The sequence below is a fragment of the Equus asinus genome, chromosome 9, assembly GCF_041296235.1.
Source record: "Equus asinus isolate D_3611 breed Donkey chromosome 9, EquAss-T2T_v2, whole genome shotgun sequence".
Classification (NCBI taxonomy): Eukaryota; Metazoa; Chordata; class Mammalia; order Perissodactyla; family Equidae; genus Equus; species Equus asinus.
Window position 1 is genome coordinate 11,007,354 of NC_091798.1, and position 21,143 is coordinate 11,028,496.

Genomic DNA, 21,143 nt, shown 5'->3' on the forward strand with positions numbered 1-21,143 from the left:
AGAGGGCAAGGGGGTGGGGGGAGGGCATGAGGGGTAAAGGGGACATTTGCACGGTGACAGATGGCAACTAGACTTCTGGTGGTGAACACAATGTAATCTATACGGAAGTCAAAAATATGATGATGTACACCTGAAATTTAGATAATGCTATAAACCAATGTGATCTCAATTAAAAAACCAAAGGAAGGCTGAATCCTGGCCCCGCCTCTCACTAGCTGGGCAACCTTGGCTGAGGCACTCAACCTTTCGATGCCTCAGTTGCTTTCTCTGTAAAACGGGGCTGATAAGAATTACACCTTCCTTGCAGGATTATGAGGATCAACAGTTAACATGTGCAGAAATGCTCAGAGCAGGCTCTGATGCACAGTGAGCAAAGAGTGCTTAACAAACATCAGCGCTTAGGCACCTCAGTCCTTGGGTTCACCAGGGGGACAGGCTCAGGCAGTCAGGCATTCATTCATTGCTCATTCGTTCAGACCTCCTTTACCCAACACCTATTCCTTCAGGGCCTGCCCTCTTTTCTTTTCTGGGTTCCTGAGCCTGGGCACTTTTCTAGGTTCCTGAGGTCACTAAATGGGAAACCTGGGACCTGGCGTCCTGGCCCTTGACTCCAATGTGACTCTCCACCTCCTCACTGTGACTCAGCTTCCCCATCTGCAAAATGGGCAGGCCCACGCCAGCTGCATTCCTTGAGATGGTCCAAGCGGCAAGTGGGAGGGCGGCTATAGATTGTGGAAATGCAGGAATTTCCCTGAGAGGCACTAGAAAAGAAGGTGCAAACACAGAAGGAGCGGCTGGAAGCAATTTTAAGTGAGCCAACCCTAAAAGAGGAAAAGGGAAGCATCCACAGAAGGGAACGTGATGCAGCTGTTGAAAACGGCGCTCACGGCTCCGTAGTCCGCAGGAACGCTGATGCCGCAGTGCTCAGTTTAAAAGAAACGCAAGCAGGTCCCCGTTTGACTCAGCAGTTCCACCTCCGGGAGCCCATCTTCCAGACACGCACATGTCTGGACATGTGCACAATGCTGCTCTGGGCAACCTTATTTGAAATTGCGACAGCTGGAAGCAACCCAAGTGCCTGTCAACAGGGACTGGTCAATGGAACACGGAACGGCCTTCTCTGGAATGCTAAATCCATATGTGGGGAGAGGCAGCTCAGAGCAGGGCAGCGGCCAACAGCATGGGCTTGTGTGTAGTTCCTCGTTCCGCCCCTGAGTAGCTGTGGGACCTCAAACAAGTTACCTAACCTTTCTGGGCCTCAGCTTCCTCCTCTGTCCTGGGCTTGTGAGGATTTAAAAAATTAAAACAGCACTTACTATGTGCTAGATATTCTTCTAAGTGCCTTTTTTGGAAGAACGCACCATCTGAACACCCCTGTGGGGAAGATAATATCATTGGACCCATCCCATATTGGGAGACACGGAGGCACAGAGAGGTTAAGTAACTTGTGTGAGATTTCACAGCTAAGAAACAATGGAACTTGGACTGGCACCCACAGAGTCTCGATTCAGAGGCCACACCCTTTGGCCACTCTTCTAGAAGACCGCTCATCTTAATGCAGTAATACAGCCGAAGGATTCAGGACAAGGCCTGGCCCACAGTAAGAGCCGAATAAATGGCAGCTGTGGTTATTTTACTAATAATATGAGTAATATGAGAACAGCTCCAAGGTATTACCAGAAGAAACAAGAAACCCTGGAAAGGTCCCATGCAGTTGGATCCAAATTATGTAAAAAGAAAAACAAAAACCCAAACATGACATAGCTTTGCAGGCAGGCAGGCAGGTAGACAGACAGATAGACAGACACACACACACAGGGGTGCTAGCAGAGGCTTCCTGTGGGGTGGATGGCACCCTGGGGAACTTGTACTTGCTTTCCTTTTTTCTTTATATATTTCTCTATTTTCAACACGTATCTTTCTTAAAATAAAAAAATGTATTCCTGCATTGGTTGTGTAACAAAAAATATTATTTTTAAAAGCAGGATATGAGATTGCACACGCGGCATGATCTCAGCCATGTTTAGAGAGGAAGGCCAGCGGGGCGGGATGGCGTCAAGTGAACCGACGCTGTCATCAGGGGGTGGAATCAGGGGCGATTTCTTCTCTCGTTGCTGCTCTGATTTTCCAAAGGTACAATGATGAGCATGCATTTTTTTCCATAATGAAAATTTGAAGTTCTTTTAAAGAAAAGCCAGGGTACGGGGCTCTACCAGGAGCTGCCTGGGCTCAGGTTACGGTCCCGCAGAGCAGCAGGCCGGGTGGGCTGGTGCGCCAGCAGCTTGAGATTGTCTGGTCCCTCCTGGGCCACTGCCCAGAGCTGGGATGCAGCCTGGAACCACATCCCTTCCCTCCCCTGGCCCACCGGTCCCAGTCCTCTGGCCTGACTAAGACTTTCCTTGTTCCAGAGACACGACCAACTCCTGAATGAGAAGCTGTCAGATGAATTATTTTTCTAAGAGAAAGAGAACAAATAAAAATAAAACCAATCCATTGCAACAGGTTGCTTGGCTCGGGGCCCACTGTGGATTCATAACGGTGACATAATTCTCAGCAAAGGCAATAACAGGGCTGAATCTCTCCCTATTGCTGGCCACAGACCCACCCAGTGTCCTGCCCTCAGTAGGAAGGAAACGGGGGGAGGAGAAGGGCCTGCATCGGGTTCCATGCCAGGCTGGGGCAGAGGGACGGTTAGAACCCCAGTCCAGGAGGGGACACCCAGTCCCCTCGCTAACAAGTCTAGGAACCAGCTCATCAGATCTGCCCAACAACTTCAGGCAATACCAGCACGAAGCCCGTTTCACAGATGAGGAAACGGACGCTTGAGAGGTTGTCTCAACCAGGGTCACGCAGTTCTAGTGAGCAGAGGAGGCAGAACGTGACTCCAAAGCAGACTTCCCATGAGTTTTGTTTTGTTTAAGTAACTCATTCTCATGGTTGAAACAAATGAAAAAAACAAACAAAACAGAGTAGGAAGTAAAAAAGGAAGTTCCCCATGGGCTGCTCACAGCTCAGAGCGGCATCCTCTCCAGGTGTCTGCTCTCGGCGGGTGGGAGGGCTCCTTGCCTTGAGATGCTTGAGAAGTTAGGTGACCCCCACCCTCCTGCACACACCACCCTGCAGCCATTAGCCAAGGATGCCAGGGACACACGGACGGATGGACAGACACACACACACACACACAAACTGGGGTGTCTTCCCCCATCATAGCTCCCCGTGGGACCAGGCTGTACCCACATCCCTGGTCCTCTCACCTCCCTCGGGCCCTTCAGGCTCTCCCGAGAGCCCTCCCTCAATAACTCATCTGCAGAGTCTCGGGCTCTGCTTCTGGGGAACTGGACCCAAGCAACACCCCCACACCACCACTGCTCCTCTCCAGAGGTAATCCATTAGCAGTTTCTTGATTTTTTTTATTCTAGGAAACCTCCAAGTGTATGCACAGTTGATTACATTCTTCCCCCAAAAGAGTGGGGAGAACCCCATGCTGCCTGTTGGTTGCAGCCTGCCCCGTTCGCCTCACTCATCCTGGTCATCTCGCCAGTTCCGCGCACGCGGCTCTGCCTACAGAGGCCTCCTGCCGGGGCAGAGGGCTGGCGGGAATACTCACGTTCACAGTGTAAATTGGGCAAACTGATGTTTAGGCTGACGTCGATTTTGCCCCCGCTGTCCTTATCTGGGTCATCGACGTAGAGCTCATTCACGCTGAGGGAGAAAAGCAGAGAAGCTTCGTTGAGATGAGGGCACCGCCCCCACCGGCTGCAGGGGACGGCCAGGGACCCCTTCACTTGGTGGCCACTGCTGAGATAACCCAGAGCCCCATCTGGGGGAAGCCTGCGCCTGCTCAGGGGAGCTCCCATCTTGAGGGCGCTCTCCAAATGCTGGCCTTCCAACTGGGAGGGAGGGGACGGAGCGGTGCGAAGAGCAGAGCTTTCTGGCATCAGGTAGATGCAAGTTCCAGTCCTGGCTCTGTCGCCCTCTATGTGAACCCAGGCAGAGAACCCCCTCTTCAAACACACCTGTTAACGAGATACGACCACCCACTGTCCATGGGGTGGTCTGAACACTTAAATGAGAAACGTGGGCCTTACTAGGAATTAGGGCCTGGCACCAACCGGCACACAGTACCTTACTCCCTACTCTCTTGAGCTCCCTCCCCGCCTCCAAGCTGGGAAGTCGGGAGCTCCCTGGGTGCTCACGCTCAACATCCCAGCTCTCACAAAGCCCTGGGGCAGGCAGTGGGTCTGAGACATGACTAGACTAACATACTAGTTTCCTGTGGCTGCTGTAAGAAACCATCACAAAGTTAATGGCTTAAAACAACACATATCTATTATCTTATACTTCTGGAGGTCAGAAGTCCAAAATGGGTCTGCAGGACTGTACTCTTCCTGGAGGCTCCAGGGGAGAACCTATTTTCTTGCCTTTTTCGGCTTCTAGAGGCCACCTTAGTTCATAGCCCCTTCATCCATCTTTACAGCCAGCCACAGAGCATCTTCTCTCCTCTCCGACCTCCTCACTCCCTCTTAGAAACTCTTGTGGTTTCATCCTGCCCACCTGGATAACCCTGGATCATCTGCCCATCTCAAGACCCTTGACGTGACCACGTTGGTCAAGTTCCTTTGGCCACGTAATGTAACATATTCACAGGTTTCAGGGATGGGGACGTGGACATCTTTGTGGGGGAGGCGCAGTTTGGGGGCATGAGGCTCTGTGGACAGCCATGACACCTTGTTGTTGGGGACAAGGGTGCCACATTGGGATCTGTCAGCAACATGCATTTATTCAACAAATACTTTTTGAGCACCTACCACCAGTCAGGCATTAGAGACAGTGAGGACCCAGACAGACGTGGTCTCTGCCTTCATCCAGCTTACAGACGCCACTCATCTCCTAAATAAACACCTTACGCCAACTGTGATTACTACTTTGACGGAAAGCTGCGGGGTGTCATGAGAGGGACTAACGGGGTGACTGACCTCTGGGGAGAGTAGGCTGGGCAGCCTTTTCTGAGGAGGTAGGAGGCTGTCCTGGCAAGGAGGGAGGGAGAACCCCTGGGACAGCATGTGCAGAGGCCAGGAAGTCGGGGCACGGCTCATTTGGGGAACCGAAGGAAGGTCACTGCGGCGTGGAGCACAGGGAAGCATGGCATGGGAGGTGGCCGGAGAATGGGCGTGGGCCAGGGGAGGGCTCAGAGGCCACGGCGAGGCCTTCAGTCTTGATCCTGAGTGCAGTGGCCTGGACAGGCCTGCCCTTTAACAGGCTCCCTCTGGCTGCTTCGAGGAGGACTGACTGGAGGGGCCACCATGCATTAGGGAGACCAGAAGGGAGGCTGCTTCGGTGGTCCAGGTGAGAGATGGCGGCCTGGACTGGGTGTGGCAGGGATGGGGGGCAATGCAGGGCATGGTGTGCCAGAGCAGGCAGGACTCGCTGATGCTCAGGGTGTGGCGGTAGGTTGAGGGGAGCATGCAGAGGCTGCCATGTTTCTTTCTGGAACCATTCATCGGGCTGGGAGCCCCTGGAAGAGGAGTGGGACTGGTGGGGTGGGAAAGTAGTGAGTTCCATGTGGCCATGCTGAGCTTGAGGTGCTCTGGAGACACCCCTGAGGGGTTGCTGGGTGGACATCGGACAGCTGTATCTGAAGCCCACTTCTGATTCTCAGATAACTGCCCATGGGGAGAGGGAACCGAATTTAAAGCCCGGCCTAGTGGGCAGCTCTGGGGCAGTGCCTGAGGTGGCTGGGCTGAGGTTATTTTAAACATTAATTAGGCCCCTTGGGTGCTGTCCACAGGCTGTAAAATAAAGAAGGATTGCTGGCTGTAAACAGTTAGACTCTAAGAGAGCCTTGTAAACGGCCGCTTCTTGGGAAAAAAGGAGTGGAGCCAGGGCAAGGGTATTCATTTTTACTAAGACCCTGCCTTCGTGCCCCAGCACCTAGTGTGATGCAGCTGCTGCTCAAGTAACAGGAACGGCGCGCGCAAAAGGACACCCAGGACTCGTTTCCTTGTGGGGGTCACAGGGATGTTCCCAGAGACAAGAGAGCCACAGAGGCAGTGTGGCCTTCAGATTGCTGGGCCTCCAGCCCATTAAGCCAGGAAAGGCCCTGTCAGGCCTATGTGCATTCACATTATCCTATCTGCCCCTGTGAAATGCCCTGATCCCCACTTTAAAACCAGGAAACTAGGCTCAAAGAGGGTCAGTCCTGTTCCCAAGCATACACAGCAGGAAATGGCCGCGCTGGAGTCCTGCCCCAGGCCTGCCTCCTGCCTGGGCCCCAGGATCTCCAGGGCTCCTGCTGCCTCCCCGTCCTCCCCTCCTCAGCATCCAGGGTCCAAGGAGAAATGAGAGGGCCCTGGCCCTGAGGCCCCAGGGTGTGGGGATGGGAGACAGGAGCCTGTGCTTGGCAGGCTCCCAGCACTGGCCCACATCAGAGGACAGGAAGAAGAGATGAGCCAGCGCGGGAGGAGTGAACAGGATTACAGGAGGTTCTGCGGGGGGAGGACCGACTTCCCCACAGCCAAATGTTCCTCCTCAGCCTTCAGCGCCCAATTTCTACCCCAGCCTTAATTCGCAACTTTGGCGGGCTGTTGAGTAACAAGATTGCTGGGTGAGTGACTCTTTCTTGAAGCGACTCACCTTTCCCACCTGGAGGCGAGGCCACTGAGGGACTGAGGGATGATGTCACCCCCTGGCAATCCTCTGGTGCACAGCCAGGTGAATCCCAGGTGTGGCGCCAAGGTGAGCTCAGCCTCCAGGCCCCAGGAGGCCTCTCCCAGCCCACTGGCTCCCAGGGGCTGAAGAGCTGCCCAAAACAAAGGGGCTGCGGAGGGATGGGAAACCCACTAGCCTGCAGAGCTTGGGGCCGGGGGTTGGCGGGAGGGGGGGTTACGTAAGGCCAGGACCGGCTGCTCCCAGGCGCCTTCCTGAAGGGCCTCAGGCTGTGGAATAAACACACACAGTTCAACCACCTGAGCCGCCCACCCACTGAGGTCAATACGGCCGCCTTCCGTGTCCAAAGCAAATGTTCCAAGGCTGCTGGCTTCCTGCCACCCCCTGGCCAGTGTCGCAGGTGCCTGCCAAGCCTAGCTAAAATTATTGGCTGGGCTGAAGTGATTTTAAAATGCCAGAAATCAGCCCATCTAGAAGGAAAATGAACGCTTCTTGTGGATTCACTGCTGTGTGGGGACTCGTGTGGGCCTGACTCCTCCTGTTACTAGTGTGGGTGATGAGCAGGCCTGTCGGGCGGCAGCAGACAGATGTGGGCTCACCTCCTGGCTCTGCCACTTAGAGGCTGGGGGACCTGGGACAAGTTGCTTCACCTCTCTGAGCCTCAGTTTCCTCATCCTTAAAACTGGGGAAGCTCTCTATGAAGTTTGAAGAAAGGCAAAATTAATCTACAGTAACAGAAGTCAGAATAGTGGGGCTGGGGGGGTTACTGACTGGGAGGGGGCACAAGGGAATGTCCCAGGTGGAAGTGTGTTGTCTTGATGGGGTGATGGTGACATGGGCCAACATTCATCCAGTCTCACCCTTAAGATTTGTACACCCTGCTGTTTGTGAGTTACCTACACCTCACTAAAAAGGAAAGGAACAAAAGGAGGGGAGGCAGGGAGAAAAGAAGAGAGAAAGGAGAAAAAAGGGCTAAAGATTCTGGCTGCTTGATGGTGCTGTGCGGACCGTGGAGACCGCAGGCTGCCCCAGGCAGGGGTGTGTCTGTTACTCAGCTCTCCAGCACAGGCTCTCCCAGGGAAAGAGCATAAGTCATCACGAGGAAGTGCAGGCCGCCAGCATTCAAATCCTGGCTCTGCCACCCACCGGCCGATTGGCCTTGTGCCAGGGGCTTTGCCTCCATCAGCCTCAGTTTCCCCAGATGTAAAATGGGCACAATCACAGACTCGGCAAAGCCTCAGTAAACAGTAAGTGCTCAGTAAGTGTCCACTACTTCTACTGTTATCATTAAGATCATTGTTCATGGGTGGATGGTAACAGGTGTACTGGGAGTACCTCCCTCATAGCACTATGGTGAGAATTAAACGTGTTGATGTGTGCAAGGTGCTGAGCGCAGCCCCTCGTACATGCTAAGGGGCGCAGAAAAGCCAGCCTCACCCACAGCTAATCAAAGGAGACGCCCCAGTTCTGAGCAGCTGGTGCCAGGCCCTCTGCTAGGGGCTTTGACGGGTAACACCTCATTTAATGCCCACAGCAAGCCAGTGTGTAATAGGGGTTACTGTTCTCTTTTCACAAAGATGAAATGAGGCTCAGAGGAAGACAGATAAAAGACTGGCTAAGATCACTTGGCCAGTAAGAGGCAGAGGCAGGATGTGAACCCAGGGCCACTGGAGCCCACAGCCACTGTCCTTCCCTTGCACTACATGGATAGGACAGGAATCAAAGAAAAACTGAGGAGCAAGTGGCCCCCAGGCGGACCTCTGATGCAGGAGTGATGCAAGATTATCTTTCTGATAATCTTCAGATGCCCACCCTGACCCCACCCTACAGGCCATGGAGGTACTAAGGGGTACACTCCCTCTGCGCCCTCTCCCCATCGCCTCCACCTGCCACACCCAGTGGGCTGCAGCATGTGACTCCCAGCAGGTCGAGAGCTCCCCGCACAGAGCACCTGCTCACAGCCTCCGTGGGATGAGCCAGGGAGGTGACCAACGTGCGTCGGTGAGGGAGTGGGGACCCCAGACAGCGTCAGAAGTCGGGTGGACTGCGTGGGGGTCGGTAAGCGGTAGCCACATAGGGAGAGAGGAAGAAAGGGACTGGGAAGTATGGATGGGGGAGCGTAGGTGGCCTTGAAATTCTAGGCTGAGGCGTGAGTCCGATGACATCTACGGAAAACAATTTTATTTGCTTTTAGAAGAACACTTGAATAGTCTGGATTCCTGCCCAAAGTCACTGAGCTCCATGCTTAATAATTTGATCTAATGGAAACTTACACAGGAGCGAGGCCCACAGCAAGGGCTTGGGGTGGCGGGGAGGAAGGGATGGAGCTTATGCAAGCCGGCTCTCCAGGGCCGGAGAGTTTTACACCCTGACTATTCCAGGCATAAGTAAGTGCACCTATTACCTACCAGGTGCATGTCCAGAACCATCCCTTCGCAGCCACCTGGTCCTGCCCGAGCTCTGTCTCCGCAGCCATTGCCCTCGGCCCCTTGACCCCTCAGCCCCTCTCCTTGGGTTATCGCCCAGCCTCCTCACCAGGCCCTTGGCTGCCGGGGTGGCCCAGCCCAAGCCCATCTTCACAAGAGGTGATCTTTCCCAGGGAGGAACCCAATCCCGTCACTCCATGCTCAGAAGCCTTCAGGCCTCCCATTCCTCTTTCATGTGAGAGCCACGGCTCTCCCCCGGCCCTGGCTCACATCCAGGCCGCAGAGCGGGTAGCCTGGGCTCCGAGAGAGACGTCCAGCTCCTCCTGCTGATTAAGCTACTTACTGGCCTCCCCACTCTGCGCCTGTTCCCCGGAGAGTGAGGACACAGCTGAAGGTACCTCCAAGCTCCCAGTGGGTGGGCAGCAGCTTCCTGGAGGTCTGACTGTCTGCTTGGCCGCCGCACCCCAGAAGGGTGCATCCGAGGCTTCCGGTCAACTATTCTGACCAAACCCAGTGGCTCCCAGGAGCCTGGGGCTCCAAAATGCTCCGGGCAGAAAAGGATCCGGTGATGGTGCTGGGGTGCCGAGTCTGGGCACTGGCGACAGACAGACCTGGGCTTCACTCTGGCTCCACCACTTACTAACTCCATTGTGGCTTCAGCCTCCGAGCGCCCAGTTTCCCCATCTGCACAGTGGGACTAACGCCAATAGCGGTACTTAACTCAAGGGGTTCTGGGACAATTAAATGAGATGATCATTGTAAAGGTGCTGGCACGGGGCCACCTATTATAAATCATAACTGGAAAGGATGATGAGCTGTATTATGCTATAAATTATCAATGGAGGGTTCCAGCTACTACATTTTCTTATTATAAAGCCTCATCAGGGTAACAGTTAAGAGCAGCCAGAGCCTGGACAGTCGAAGGCTGGAATGTTCTGCCACCACATTATCCGAGGAGAGAGGGGCTGGGCTGCTCCCCTGGAAACACGAGGCCTCAGAGCCCCCTGTGCGGCCACTTTCCCAAGGATAACTAATGGCCTGTCCAGAGCCCAGGTTGGAGTCCAGCCACCCAAACAAACAGGCCCCCTCCCCACTGGGCTGGGCCAGAATGGCCTCTTATGTCACTGATAACCACAGGCCAAGGTTGGAGTGACCGTGATCCAACAGCGGTGACCTCATTTCCTTGGGTTACAATCTCATGGGAGGTGGGGGGGCTGACCCACTGTGGTCATAAAACCACCAGGGAGGGCCGGCCATCCAGAAAAGGAAAAGAATTGTGACCTTTGGTTCTTTCTGAATTAGCAGGGCTTCCCAGGGGTCAGAGAAGCTTCTGGTAGAGGGAAGACCCCAAAGGAGCAATCCTTTTTCCTGTGGATTTTTCTGCGGAGTCCTCAGTCCTCACCCCTGTGCACTCCATTTGGTAACTCCTGCACTGTGGTCACAAGGCCACAGAGAGAAGTGGGTGTTAGGGTCCCTGCACGGTCATAGGTGGAGCCTCTGGCCCCGGGCAGGTCTCTCTTCTCATTCTCGCCTGCCTCCCTCTCCAGCCGCTCACACTGTGAATGAAGTGCTTACTAGCCCAGGGCTGGACACAAGGCCAAGAGTCAGTGAATGGCCCCTCGTGCTTTTATTTCTGCCCCCTCTTTCTTCCCCTCTGGGGAAGTGGTGGGATCCGAGTATCCAGAATGTCCCCAGGAGCCGGGACGAGGAAGCCCTTGAAAGGCGAGGGGGCAGAGCGGCAGGAACACACCGTGCTCTTAGCAGCAGGCCTGCCCTGGGCAAGCGGAGCGAGCCGTCGGGCCTGCTGGAGGGGCCCTCCACATGCCAGGTGGGGCCCCACCTGCTCTACTCACAAGCTCTGATGTCAGAACTCAAGGTCAGGGGCCCTCGGCCTCAGCACCACACCTCGCTATGGGCCGAGCTGAGGATCACAAGCAGCCCCCAACAACGTCAGCAGGAGGCACGGGAGGGCATGAGGAAATCAACATACACGGAACACTGATGACATGAAAGGTCCTTTGCAGCCTTACAACCTTTTTAGTTTAGTTTAGGTGGGGAATAACTATGAATGAATAAATGCATGAAGACATGTGGGTCTATCGCTATTAAAGTATATCAGATGCTATGTTAATTACCTTCCAGGTAAACAATCTTGTTTAAGCCCCACGAAATATCACAGGCCTGCTCCGTCTCCTGCCCTGCTTTGTTTCTCCTTCAGAGCTCTTATCATGAATTGACATAGTCTAGCTCTGTCTGCCTGGAGACCATCGGTGTCCACTGCCCACATTTTCAGCTCCTCTGAGTGTAGAACCACAGGGCAGTGAGTGAGGCAGATCTGGCCCCTGACCTCTGGGAGCTGGGGACCAAAGAAGATTCCCATTAACACACAGCAGTGTCCAGGGCCTGGCCTGACTTGGTTCCACCGACTCCATGTTCTACCCTCCCTGCTTGCTCACTTTGCTCTGGCCACACGAGCTCTTTCTGCTTTTCTCCTACACCAGGCAATTCCTGCCTCAGGGCCTTTGCACTTGTAGTGCCCCTACCAGGAACACATAAAGCCTCCCACCTGGTACCTGGGACACAGTTGGGGCTCCCCCCTTGCTGCTGTCACTGATTTCCCCTCTCACCTTGCTCAGAACAGGAGGGGCCTGCACAGTAATCCTCCTCCCAGGGAACGGGATGCAGCCTGGAGAGACCAGCAGGTGCCTAGCACACAGCAGGTCCTTCATAATGGCAGTGGGTCTCAATCTCTCACTGTTCTCTCTGCTTCCACCGCCAACTCGTGATGGGGGGACCCCTGGGACGTCTAGTGGCCCAAATACGCACGAGGGGAAGGTGCTTGACTCAGTCATTCCCCTTTAGGGGCTGGGGGGGGACCAAGTCCTTTCTCTGACCCCTGCATGGTCAGGGGTCATATCTTGGGAAGCAGACAAGCCTCCCCAGGCCTGGATGGGAGCTGTGACTCTGATCTGCCCTCCCTTGTTGGACCAGCAATACTGAGACCCAGAGAGGTTTGGCAATTTGCCCAGGGTCACAGAGTACAGTGGTAATTGACCAGAGACCTGGCCCTGGGTCTCCCAATGCCTTGTCCAGTGCTCTTTCCACCACTCCATGAAGCCCCCTGAGCTTTGGTGCCACGAGGGTTAAAAAGAGGATGAGAGGGACAGGGAAGGCAAATGCTCCCAAATGCTCCCAGCAGGCCTAACCCTGCAATTGTGGGCAAGCCCCCGCCTCTCTGAGCCTCAGTTTCGTCATCTGTAAAGCGGGGACAGCTACCTCCCAGGGCTGTTTGCAGATTAAAGGGGGTAACGCGGCTACAGCCACGAGGACGACCTTGGGCTAAGCAGCTGTGTTTCCAGTTTCCTACTGTCTCGTGGCTGAGAGGGAGGCAAAGGAAACCCAGAAATTCCAGAGTTGGACAGGGAGTGGGTGGCCAGGGCCCAGCCCCAGGATGACTTTCTGGGTTGTAAACATGGAAACGAAGAGGCTTGGAAGCCTCCGGCCAGTGGCAAAGGCAGGAAGCTTTTGGGTCTGACTCCGTCTCAGAGGGGCGTCGGATGAGTCCGTGACTGAATAACTCCGATGGCATTCTGTGTTACACACACCCCGGAGCGTTTACTAGGTTATCCAGACAATGAATGATTCTAGGAATCGGAGATGGACTCACAGTGCGTCAGTCGCTGCCAGGAAGCCACACTGACTCCTCACCGAGAGTGCGCCCGAGGACAGGCAAGGGGGCTTCGCTGAGGGGCCAGGCTCTGATGTCAGCAACCTCGCCCCCCTCGGCTAGCAAGCTGCACCCGCTTCTCTGAACTCTTCCAGCTTTAACATCAAATGACCCTGTGATGATTCAGAGGGAAAAAGGCCCACTGGCCAAACACAGGGATGGCAAAGATGACAAACGATGGCTGTTCATCTGCGGCCCAGGAGGCCCCCCGCAGAGGAAGCCAACATGTTTTCTTCGGCTTTAACATGGCAACGTTCACTTCTGCTCTAACTTTAAAACCCTTGTAAGAAACGGAGGAGTGACGGGCACCACGGGCTTGGAAACGGGAGTTGGAAGTTCCTGAGGTTTCTGTTCTTTTAAAGCCCCTCCCTCTTCTTAACTGGGGTCCCAGAAGGCTCTGGAACAGGCCACCAGGGGGGATGTGACTTACACTTCCGTCGTTATAAATCCGGTGAGCTCCGAAAGGAAGAGGAAGAGGATGAAGAGACAGCAGCAGACAGAGACTGGAAGAAACAACACAGATGCACAGTTAAGGGCGGTGGGCACTGAAGCAGAGAGGCTGGCACCCACCCTCCAGCCTCAGAGAAAACCTGCTTGGAGGGGGGCCCGCAGACCCTCTGAAGCCCCTTCCTATTCTTGGCCTCAATATGCAGCAGCCTAGCTCCCAGGAAGGGAGACCGCCTTTGGCACTGATCTGACCCTCCCATGCGGACCGACCCCCGACACAGGCAGATCCTCCTGGGGGCCAGCCCAGCTTTCTTCCACAAAAGCACTTTAACACAGAGGTCAGTCAAAAACAGAGGTTGCAAACCGGTGGCCCACAAACATATTCTCTTTGGCTCGAGTGATATATATTTTAAAATTTGGAGTCGCTATTGAACAATCAGAGAGATTTCACATAAAAGTCCAGATTTCTCGCTGCTCTAGAACACTTGAGCCCTTGTTCCTCCACGGGGTCTGAGCTCAGCACTTTGCCGCAGGCCTCACCACTTCCTCCTGCCTCCTTGATGCCAAGGCCGAGGTCGAATGTCTGCTGCCATTTACCACCCCCCTGGTGGTGCCATCAACCTCTGTCCGTGTCCCCATCAGAAGTAGGAAAATGAGGACACCAAGCACTGTGCTTCAAGAGAAGGGACAATTCTTTATGGAGGTGAAGAGTGGTCCTACAAGTCTGAAATGCAGAGAGAGTGGAACAGAGTGCTAGGATTGGCCACTTCACTCGTATTAACCTTGCCTGGCTGGCCCCTGATGGTGTCGGAGTTGTGGCTCCTGGAGTCACTCCTTGGGGCAGGACATAACAAGCACTTTGGGGTCTGGCCATCAACCCATCTCCAGCCTCAGCTCCTGACACTCCCCCAACACCCGCCCCCCGGCCACCCCGAGCCACATGCTGTGCCCTCAACATGGCTCTCGCAGTTCCTCTGCCTGGAGTGAACTTCCCCATCTTCCCTCCCCCTCCATGGTGACCCTCTCTGCATGGCGAACTCCTACTCATCCTCCCAGGCTGAGGCCCAACTCAAATGTCCCTTCTGGTGGGAAGCTCCCCCGACCCCCAGAGGTGGAGCTGGTCACTCTTGCTCCTGTCTTCCCAGCCTCTATTTTGACACTTTCCACACTTTATCGATTATCCGTGGCTGTCTCTCTCACTAGGGCAAACACTCCACAGCTCCAGTGCCTGGCCCGGGGCTGGGCACACAGCAGGCAACGACAGGTGTCATGTAAGGCAGGGAGCTGTTCCCCAGAGCATGAAATGAGCACTGAGCATGCCTTGTCTGGGCTAACCACAGAGGCACACAGTGGGCACGGGCTCACATGGTGTGGCCACACTACTCACCTGCTGTGTGTCCCTGGGTAAGCTACTTAACCTATCCCTGCCTCAGTTTCCTCATTTGTAAAATGGCAACAGTGGTAGCACCTGCCTTACAGGGCTACTCTGAGAATTTCCACAACACAGGGCTTGAAATAGTGCCCAGCAGGTAATCACGGCTCAAGTATCAGTTCAGTTTTAGGACTTTCATCAGGGACACCTTGGAGGGTCTGGCAATTTGGGGAAGGTGATTGACAGACTGGTTGACCCTTAGTTTCTGCAAAGAAAAAAAGTTCCCAGTCCCACTTGCTGATTCTGTTACATTCTTAACAGCCCGACCTGGACTGGTTGAGCCATCATGACAGACGCTGAGACCAGCTACTCACCACCACCACCACCACCATCATTATCATCTATCTTAAAATGAACAACGACGTGTCCCCCGTGAAGAGGGAAGACAAGCTGTGTTGGTTGGGCACCTGCTGTGGGAGCGTCAATGGACACCCTATCATCTCACGCTCCCACCTGACAGGGGGCAGGAGCCCATGCCAAGAGTATAGAAATGGAGGCTCAGAGACAGCAAGAGACTGGCCCGGGGCTACAGTGGATGGTGGTGGGACAGGACCAGAACTTGTGCATTCTGGAACCAATGCCCTAAGAAGGGGAATCCCAAGAACTTGGGCTCTAAGTGGAGGACGGGACAGAATCCCAGAGTCCTCACTCAGCTTCCAAGACAAGGGGCACACTAGAATTACTCCCAAACTGTTCCAAACTTTGAAAAAGCTGGATGGGGTGGAGTTTAAGGGTTTACCCTTTTTTTTGAAGAAGTAATACATGCACATGATAGAAAAATAGTCAAGCTTGTATAAAAAGGCATACTGTGCAAGCCTCTTTCTCACTCCTGGTCTGCAAATTCCGGCCCAGAGACGCTGCTGTTACAGTCTCGGGTCCTTCCACACACACATGAGCATAGACGTAGAAATCCTTTCTCCTCTGAGCCAACGGCAGCGTAACGTCCGCATCCTCTCCAACCGTGCTTTGCTCACGCAGCGGTCTCCGTCTTGGCAGCTGCCACTTCAGTTCATGCAGAGGGGCCATGTGTGTTTGTTTTATGGTATGGAAATTCCTTTCCAGTGCCTTCTCCAGCTGCTGAACGAACCCGCTGCAGGAGATTGGCTCTCAATCCAAGCGTCCCAACTCGTGCCCCTCCGCCTCTCACCTGCAAACGCAGTTACCACGCTCTCTGGAAAAGAATCCCACTCAACAGGCAAAGCAGCCTCCCCTGGAAGCTGGAACCCTTCCTGTGTATCACCCACAGGCCCCACGCTGCAGAATCACGTTCCTGCCCCTCGCGCCCAAGCCCTGACAACCCCGTGGCTGCTGTAATGGGCAATGGACACAAAAGGGGAGGTGTTTCTGAAGGTCAGATCGAGGTCTTCTAGCTGCCCTTCCTTGCCCCAAGCCTCCCAACAGGCCCCAAAGTTCCAACTCTGTCCAGAGCAGAGGTGTGGGAAGGGGCTGGGAAGGCTTCTTGCTGAAACGCACGTTCTTGGCTCAAAGCTTGGAACAGAGCCTGGTCAGCCCAGAAGGCGGACATGATAAGCACAGAGGCCGCTCAGCTGAAACCCAAACGTCCAGTAGCCCTCATCATCCACGTTCTGTGTCTGTTCCCCTAACCCGTCCCCAGACTGGGAGGACAGAGATGGTGACAGCACCACTGTGACCTCAGGCTCTAGCACAGTGCCTGTCTCGGAGAAGGTACGAAGTCATTGTTTGCTGAATGGATAAATGAAACACACGAAGACAGGTAGGAAGTATTTCACCCAGAAAGCCCTCTGAGACTGAAGGCTTGATGAGGGTTTTCAGCCCATGTTTGGGCAAGATGCTCAGGCCGTCTGACTGCAGACTTCTTCCGAACTGACTCAGGACTGGGCAGGAGGAATGTGATCCTCCTAGGAGAAGGCTTGCTGGTGGGAAACCTGGTGCAGCCTGCAAAGGGGGCGCTGGACCCAAGGCCCGAGACTCCGGGAAGTCAAGGAATTTGTCCCACGCCACGCGGCCACTTAAGCAGAGGAGACAGAATTCAAACCCCGACCTGTGAATGTCCAGCGCCCTCGCTAGCGCCTCCAGCTATTAATAGCACTTATTATGACATAATGCAAGATGGGTTTCTGCGTCTGCCTGCCCTGCTCAGCCGTGCACTCCTGAAGGACAAACAGTAAAGCCTGTTCATCAGCGTGGTCCCAGGACTTGGCACGGGGCCTGGCCCCAGGACCTGGTTAATAAATATTTGTTCACTAAGTGGTAGCTAAGGGCTGGCCTGTCATGCCTCACGTCTTTCCTCTGGTGTAGGGGAATTCGCCGTCACGTCCCCAGAGGGCCATTTGGCAGTACCTTCTAAATTTTATAATGCACATGCCCTTTGACCCAGTAATTCCTCTTCTAGGAAAGTTACCTTACAGAAAGAACCATACAAGGATACAAAAATATATGGACAAGGACGTCTGTGATAGCAATAAACAGGACTCGGAAATGTCCACCGTCAGGGGGCTGGTTACATAAACCGTGGGTCGCCCAGATAAGGGACTGACACAGCTGGAAAAAGGAACGTGGTGGCCGTGGATGTGCCGGTGTGAGAGGTGGACACATCGCTGAGAAAAGGACAGGGAAGAACGGTGTGCGCAGGGAGCTCCCGTCTGTGCTTAAAACGACGACACAGGTATATCAAAGACTGAACACATATTTAAAAAATTCTAGAAGGACACACACCTGATTGTTAAACATTCTTGACAAGGGAGAGACTGTAGAGAGCCGAGAAGAGGTTTGAGCTGTTGGCTGGTGGTAGGAAGGGGACCAGAAGCCTCATTTGAACTTTTTTGACTAGGTTCCTAAACTACTTGAACAGATAGATGAACAAGCCCCTTTCCTCTCACGTCCCGAATCTCCTTTCTGTGAGCATCAACGCACAAAGTGTCACAGACCCTCATAGGCCTTGTGGGCCCCAAGAGGACAGTGACAGGAAAAGGAGTGTCATCCATGCACCAAGGACTTGGCACGCACACACACACCTGACAGGTGCCATCTCATTTAATCCCCAGATCAGGAAACTGAGGCTCAGAGAGGTGAAGTGACTGGCCCAAGGTCACTCAGCTGCTAAATGGGAACGTGAACCCAGCTCTGCTGGACCCCAGCCTGCGGGACATGCATCCTGCTGCTGGCTGCCCTGTTCCCTTCCCCAGGGATGTGGAGCTACAGGACTCAAGAAGGCATCCACAGCTTCAACAGCTGAGCTGGAGCGGGGGAGAGCCAGGGCAGGACCAGCCAGGGTGAGGGGATCCCTGAGGTCATCCCCCTACCCGACAATGGCCTGCCCTGGGAGGCATCTGTGGACGCCACCCTGACTGCCTGGCCCTGAGCCCTGGATCGGGGGGACAGTCTGCTGGGAGGGGCCCTCCTCCGCCAGGGTGCAGGGTGGCCCACCTTTTGCGCGCTGTGAAACTTCAGACAAGTCGCTTCACCTCTCTGCCTCAATCTTCTCACCTGGAAAATGAGGGTAAAGTACTTCTGCTTGCATGGCACTTTGGGTTTGCTTTTTACTGTTTTTTAAATAAACTTCTTATTGTGGAGTAATAACAGATGCAAAGACAGTACAGCAAATTCCCACATGCCCTGCCCCCAGCTTCTCCCTCCGTTAACATCCTGCGGAACCCAGGCACCTGTGTCCCATGGAGACAGCAACTCTGTATGACACTATCGATGGAGCTACAGACTGACTCAGAGCAGTTTCCCCACTAACGCCCTGTCCCAGGACCCGCGTGGGATCCCACTTTGCATTCAATCGTCACGCGTCCTTGGTCTTGAACTGTGACAGTTCCTCAGTTTCTCCTTGGTTTTCAAGACCTTGACACTTTTGAAGAGCACTGGTCAGGTGTCCTGTAGAATGTCCCCCAACTGAGGTTGTCTGACATTTTCTCCCGATCAGACTGGGCTGTGGTTTTGGGGTGCCCTTCCCCTTGCATCCTCTCGAGGGGGTGTGACGTCCACATTACTCCTCACCGGCTGACGCTGATCTCCAGCGCTCGGCTAAGCTGCAGCCCAGGTCTCTCAGCCGGAAGCTTACTTTTCCCCTTTCCACCCTCTACTCTTCGGAAACGTGTCACCAAGTGCGCCCACACTCCAGGAGAGGAGAACGCACTCTACCTCCTGGAGGGGGATGGAGTCACGTATACCGTTTGGACTTCTTCTGTAAGGAAGACTCAGCCCTTCTCCTCCATTTCCTTAGACCAGTATGGACTCATGGACCTTTTCCTTCATTCTTTGGGTTATAAGCCAATAATGCCGTTATTTATTTTGTTACTCGAATCGCCCAGCGTTGGTCTTTGGTCTCTTCCAGGTTGGCTCCTGTGTCCTGCTGACACGGCCCCATCCTTTTTGGCTGCGAGCGCTTCTCTGCTTGCTGGCACAAGGTGCTCCAGGCTTATTTTGTAACCTTCCTGCCCTAGCCCTGCAATCAGCCATTTCTCCACGGAGCCCTGGGTCGTTTTATTGAAGACTGGCATTTGGAAACCAAAATCTGGGTGAGATTATTATTTTTTTAAAACGGATAGAAACATGCTTATGTCAAAAACTCAAATAGTCTAAAAGGTATGAAGAGAAAAGTCAGGCTCCCTCCCACCCCTGAGCCCCGTTTCCTCTCCCACGGAAGCTACTATTGATGGTTTCTGGCATCTCCTTCCAGAAACAGATGATGCCTGCAGCTTGCAGGGTTCCAGTGAGGACAGAGACGAGATGAGGCACCATATGAAGGGCCTGGCAGATGCCCATCCCTTCCTCCCTCCCTGGCCCAGCGTTCTGCACAGTGAGAGCAGGGAGGGGGTGGGGGGGGGGCAACGGTGAGAAGGGCGGCTACTCACTAATGGCCCCGGTGTACGTCGGCTGCGTAAGGTCCTTGGGCACCTTCCTGTAGATGTCAAACCTGCGGAGAGCAAAGGGGACAGGGGTGAGGGGGCGCACAGGGCGGGTTGCAGACAGCAGGGGAAATGGTGTGGCTGGTGTGCCACACAGGTTGCAGGCCGCGCTTCCTCCCAGAACCAGCGCCTCTGAGAGTCCTGCGGGACACCCCTCTGATGGGACCCTGCACCCCACACAGCCCTATCGCACTCCCTCACAACACTGTACCCCCCAAGACGACCTTGACCCCTCATTTGGTTACACTTCTTGGTTGGTGTTCCCCCCATGAGAATGTAATGAGGGACCCATGAGGGCAGGGACCTGGTTGGGTTTTGTCCCTGACCCCGTCCCCAGACCCAGCAGAGGCCTGGTTCACAGAAGGCGACTCAGCAGGAGTTTGTGGGATGAACTGAACCCCGGGCTTGGGTTCCTCTGACGCTGAAGGGAACAGGGAAGCGCAGTCTTTCCCGAGTTCTGTGACAGCCTGCATGCTTGCAAGGTGTCACCTCTCCACCCCCTCTTCCCCTTCCTCCCTCCCCCTCCCCACTCTCCTCTTCCCCAGCTCCTGCTTCTGGGAGATCCTCCTCAGCTCCAAGGCAGAGGGGAACACAAACTCCTGCCTGGGGCCCGCAGGCTCAGCATCTGCTCGTGATGGCTCTGGCTCCCATGTAACATGGGTTTCCGTCCCAGACGCGCAGCAGACGCCACTCTTTCACGCGGATCCCACCAGAGTAGACAGGGGTCGTGGGGTATGGTGGAAGAATTTGGGGTTTTGGACTCAGAGAGATATGGGTGTAATTCTGGCCAGCTGTTTGAGAGTCAAGGCCCTGGAATCAGACCGCTCCGGGTTCAAATCTTGGTTGGTCTTCTTCTTTGCTGTGTGACTTCAGGCAAAGACTTAACGTCTCTGAGCCTCAGTTTCCTCGTCTGGAAAAATGGGGCTACTACTGCGAGACCCTGCCAGGCTACTGAGGAGTAAGGGAATACATGTCTGTGGAGGATGCGACATACAGGGTCCACAGGGCAGGCTCCTCACACACTTGGCTTCCTTCCCTTCACCTGAACCTGAGCAGACGGTTCCCACATAGCTGGGTTCAATCAACAGAGCTCCACGCCCACAGTGCTCCCCGGCCCTCTGCAGAACCCGCTCAGTGAAGAGGCGGCTGCTCCGGCCCCGGGGGTGGCAGGCTGGTTTCCCTTAGGTGATTGAGAAACAATGTGTGCCCTGCTAACTCCCATGCAATGACTTGGAAATCTTGCATAAGATCTGATACTTGACTCCTGGGTGTTCACTCTAATTTCACATGGAACGTGCTCAGTTTCCTAAGACTTCAGAGGAGAAAAAATTCCTATAGGCTGCCAAATTAAAAAGTACCACCTTCTCTCCTGTCTGCTCAGCCACCACTCACCTGTGCTTGGGCCCCAAGGGCACTAGAAACCGGGCCAGGAGTGTGATGGGGGTGGTTCACGATACTGAACCATTCAAACCCACTCGCCTCCTTTCTTCTGAAAACGCTAACCCCTTCAACTTTGACAGGCACAGAGAGGTCAGAGCAGGTATTGCAGA

General features: G+C 54.4%; 1 protein-coding gene across 2 annotated transcripts in view; it reads right to left on the minus strand.

The window, feature by feature from the left end:
- Positions 1-21,143, minus strand: part of ERGIC1 (endoplasmic reticulum-golgi intermediate compartment 1) — a 102,508-nt gene that overhangs the window by 33,651 nt on the left and 47,714 nt on the right. For both annotated transcript variants that reach the window (XM_044777142.2, XM_070517086.1), the window contains exons 2-4: positions 19,540-19,601; positions 13,250-13,322; positions 3,608-3,702 (exon numbers count right to left, since the gene is read on the minus strand). In XM_044777142.2, coding sequence (XP_044633077.1) covers positions 3,608-3,702; positions 13,250-13,322; positions 19,540-19,601 — 230 coding nt within the window. The remainder of the gene's footprint in view (positions 1-3,607; positions 3,703-13,249; positions 13,323-19,539; positions 19,602-21,143) is intronic.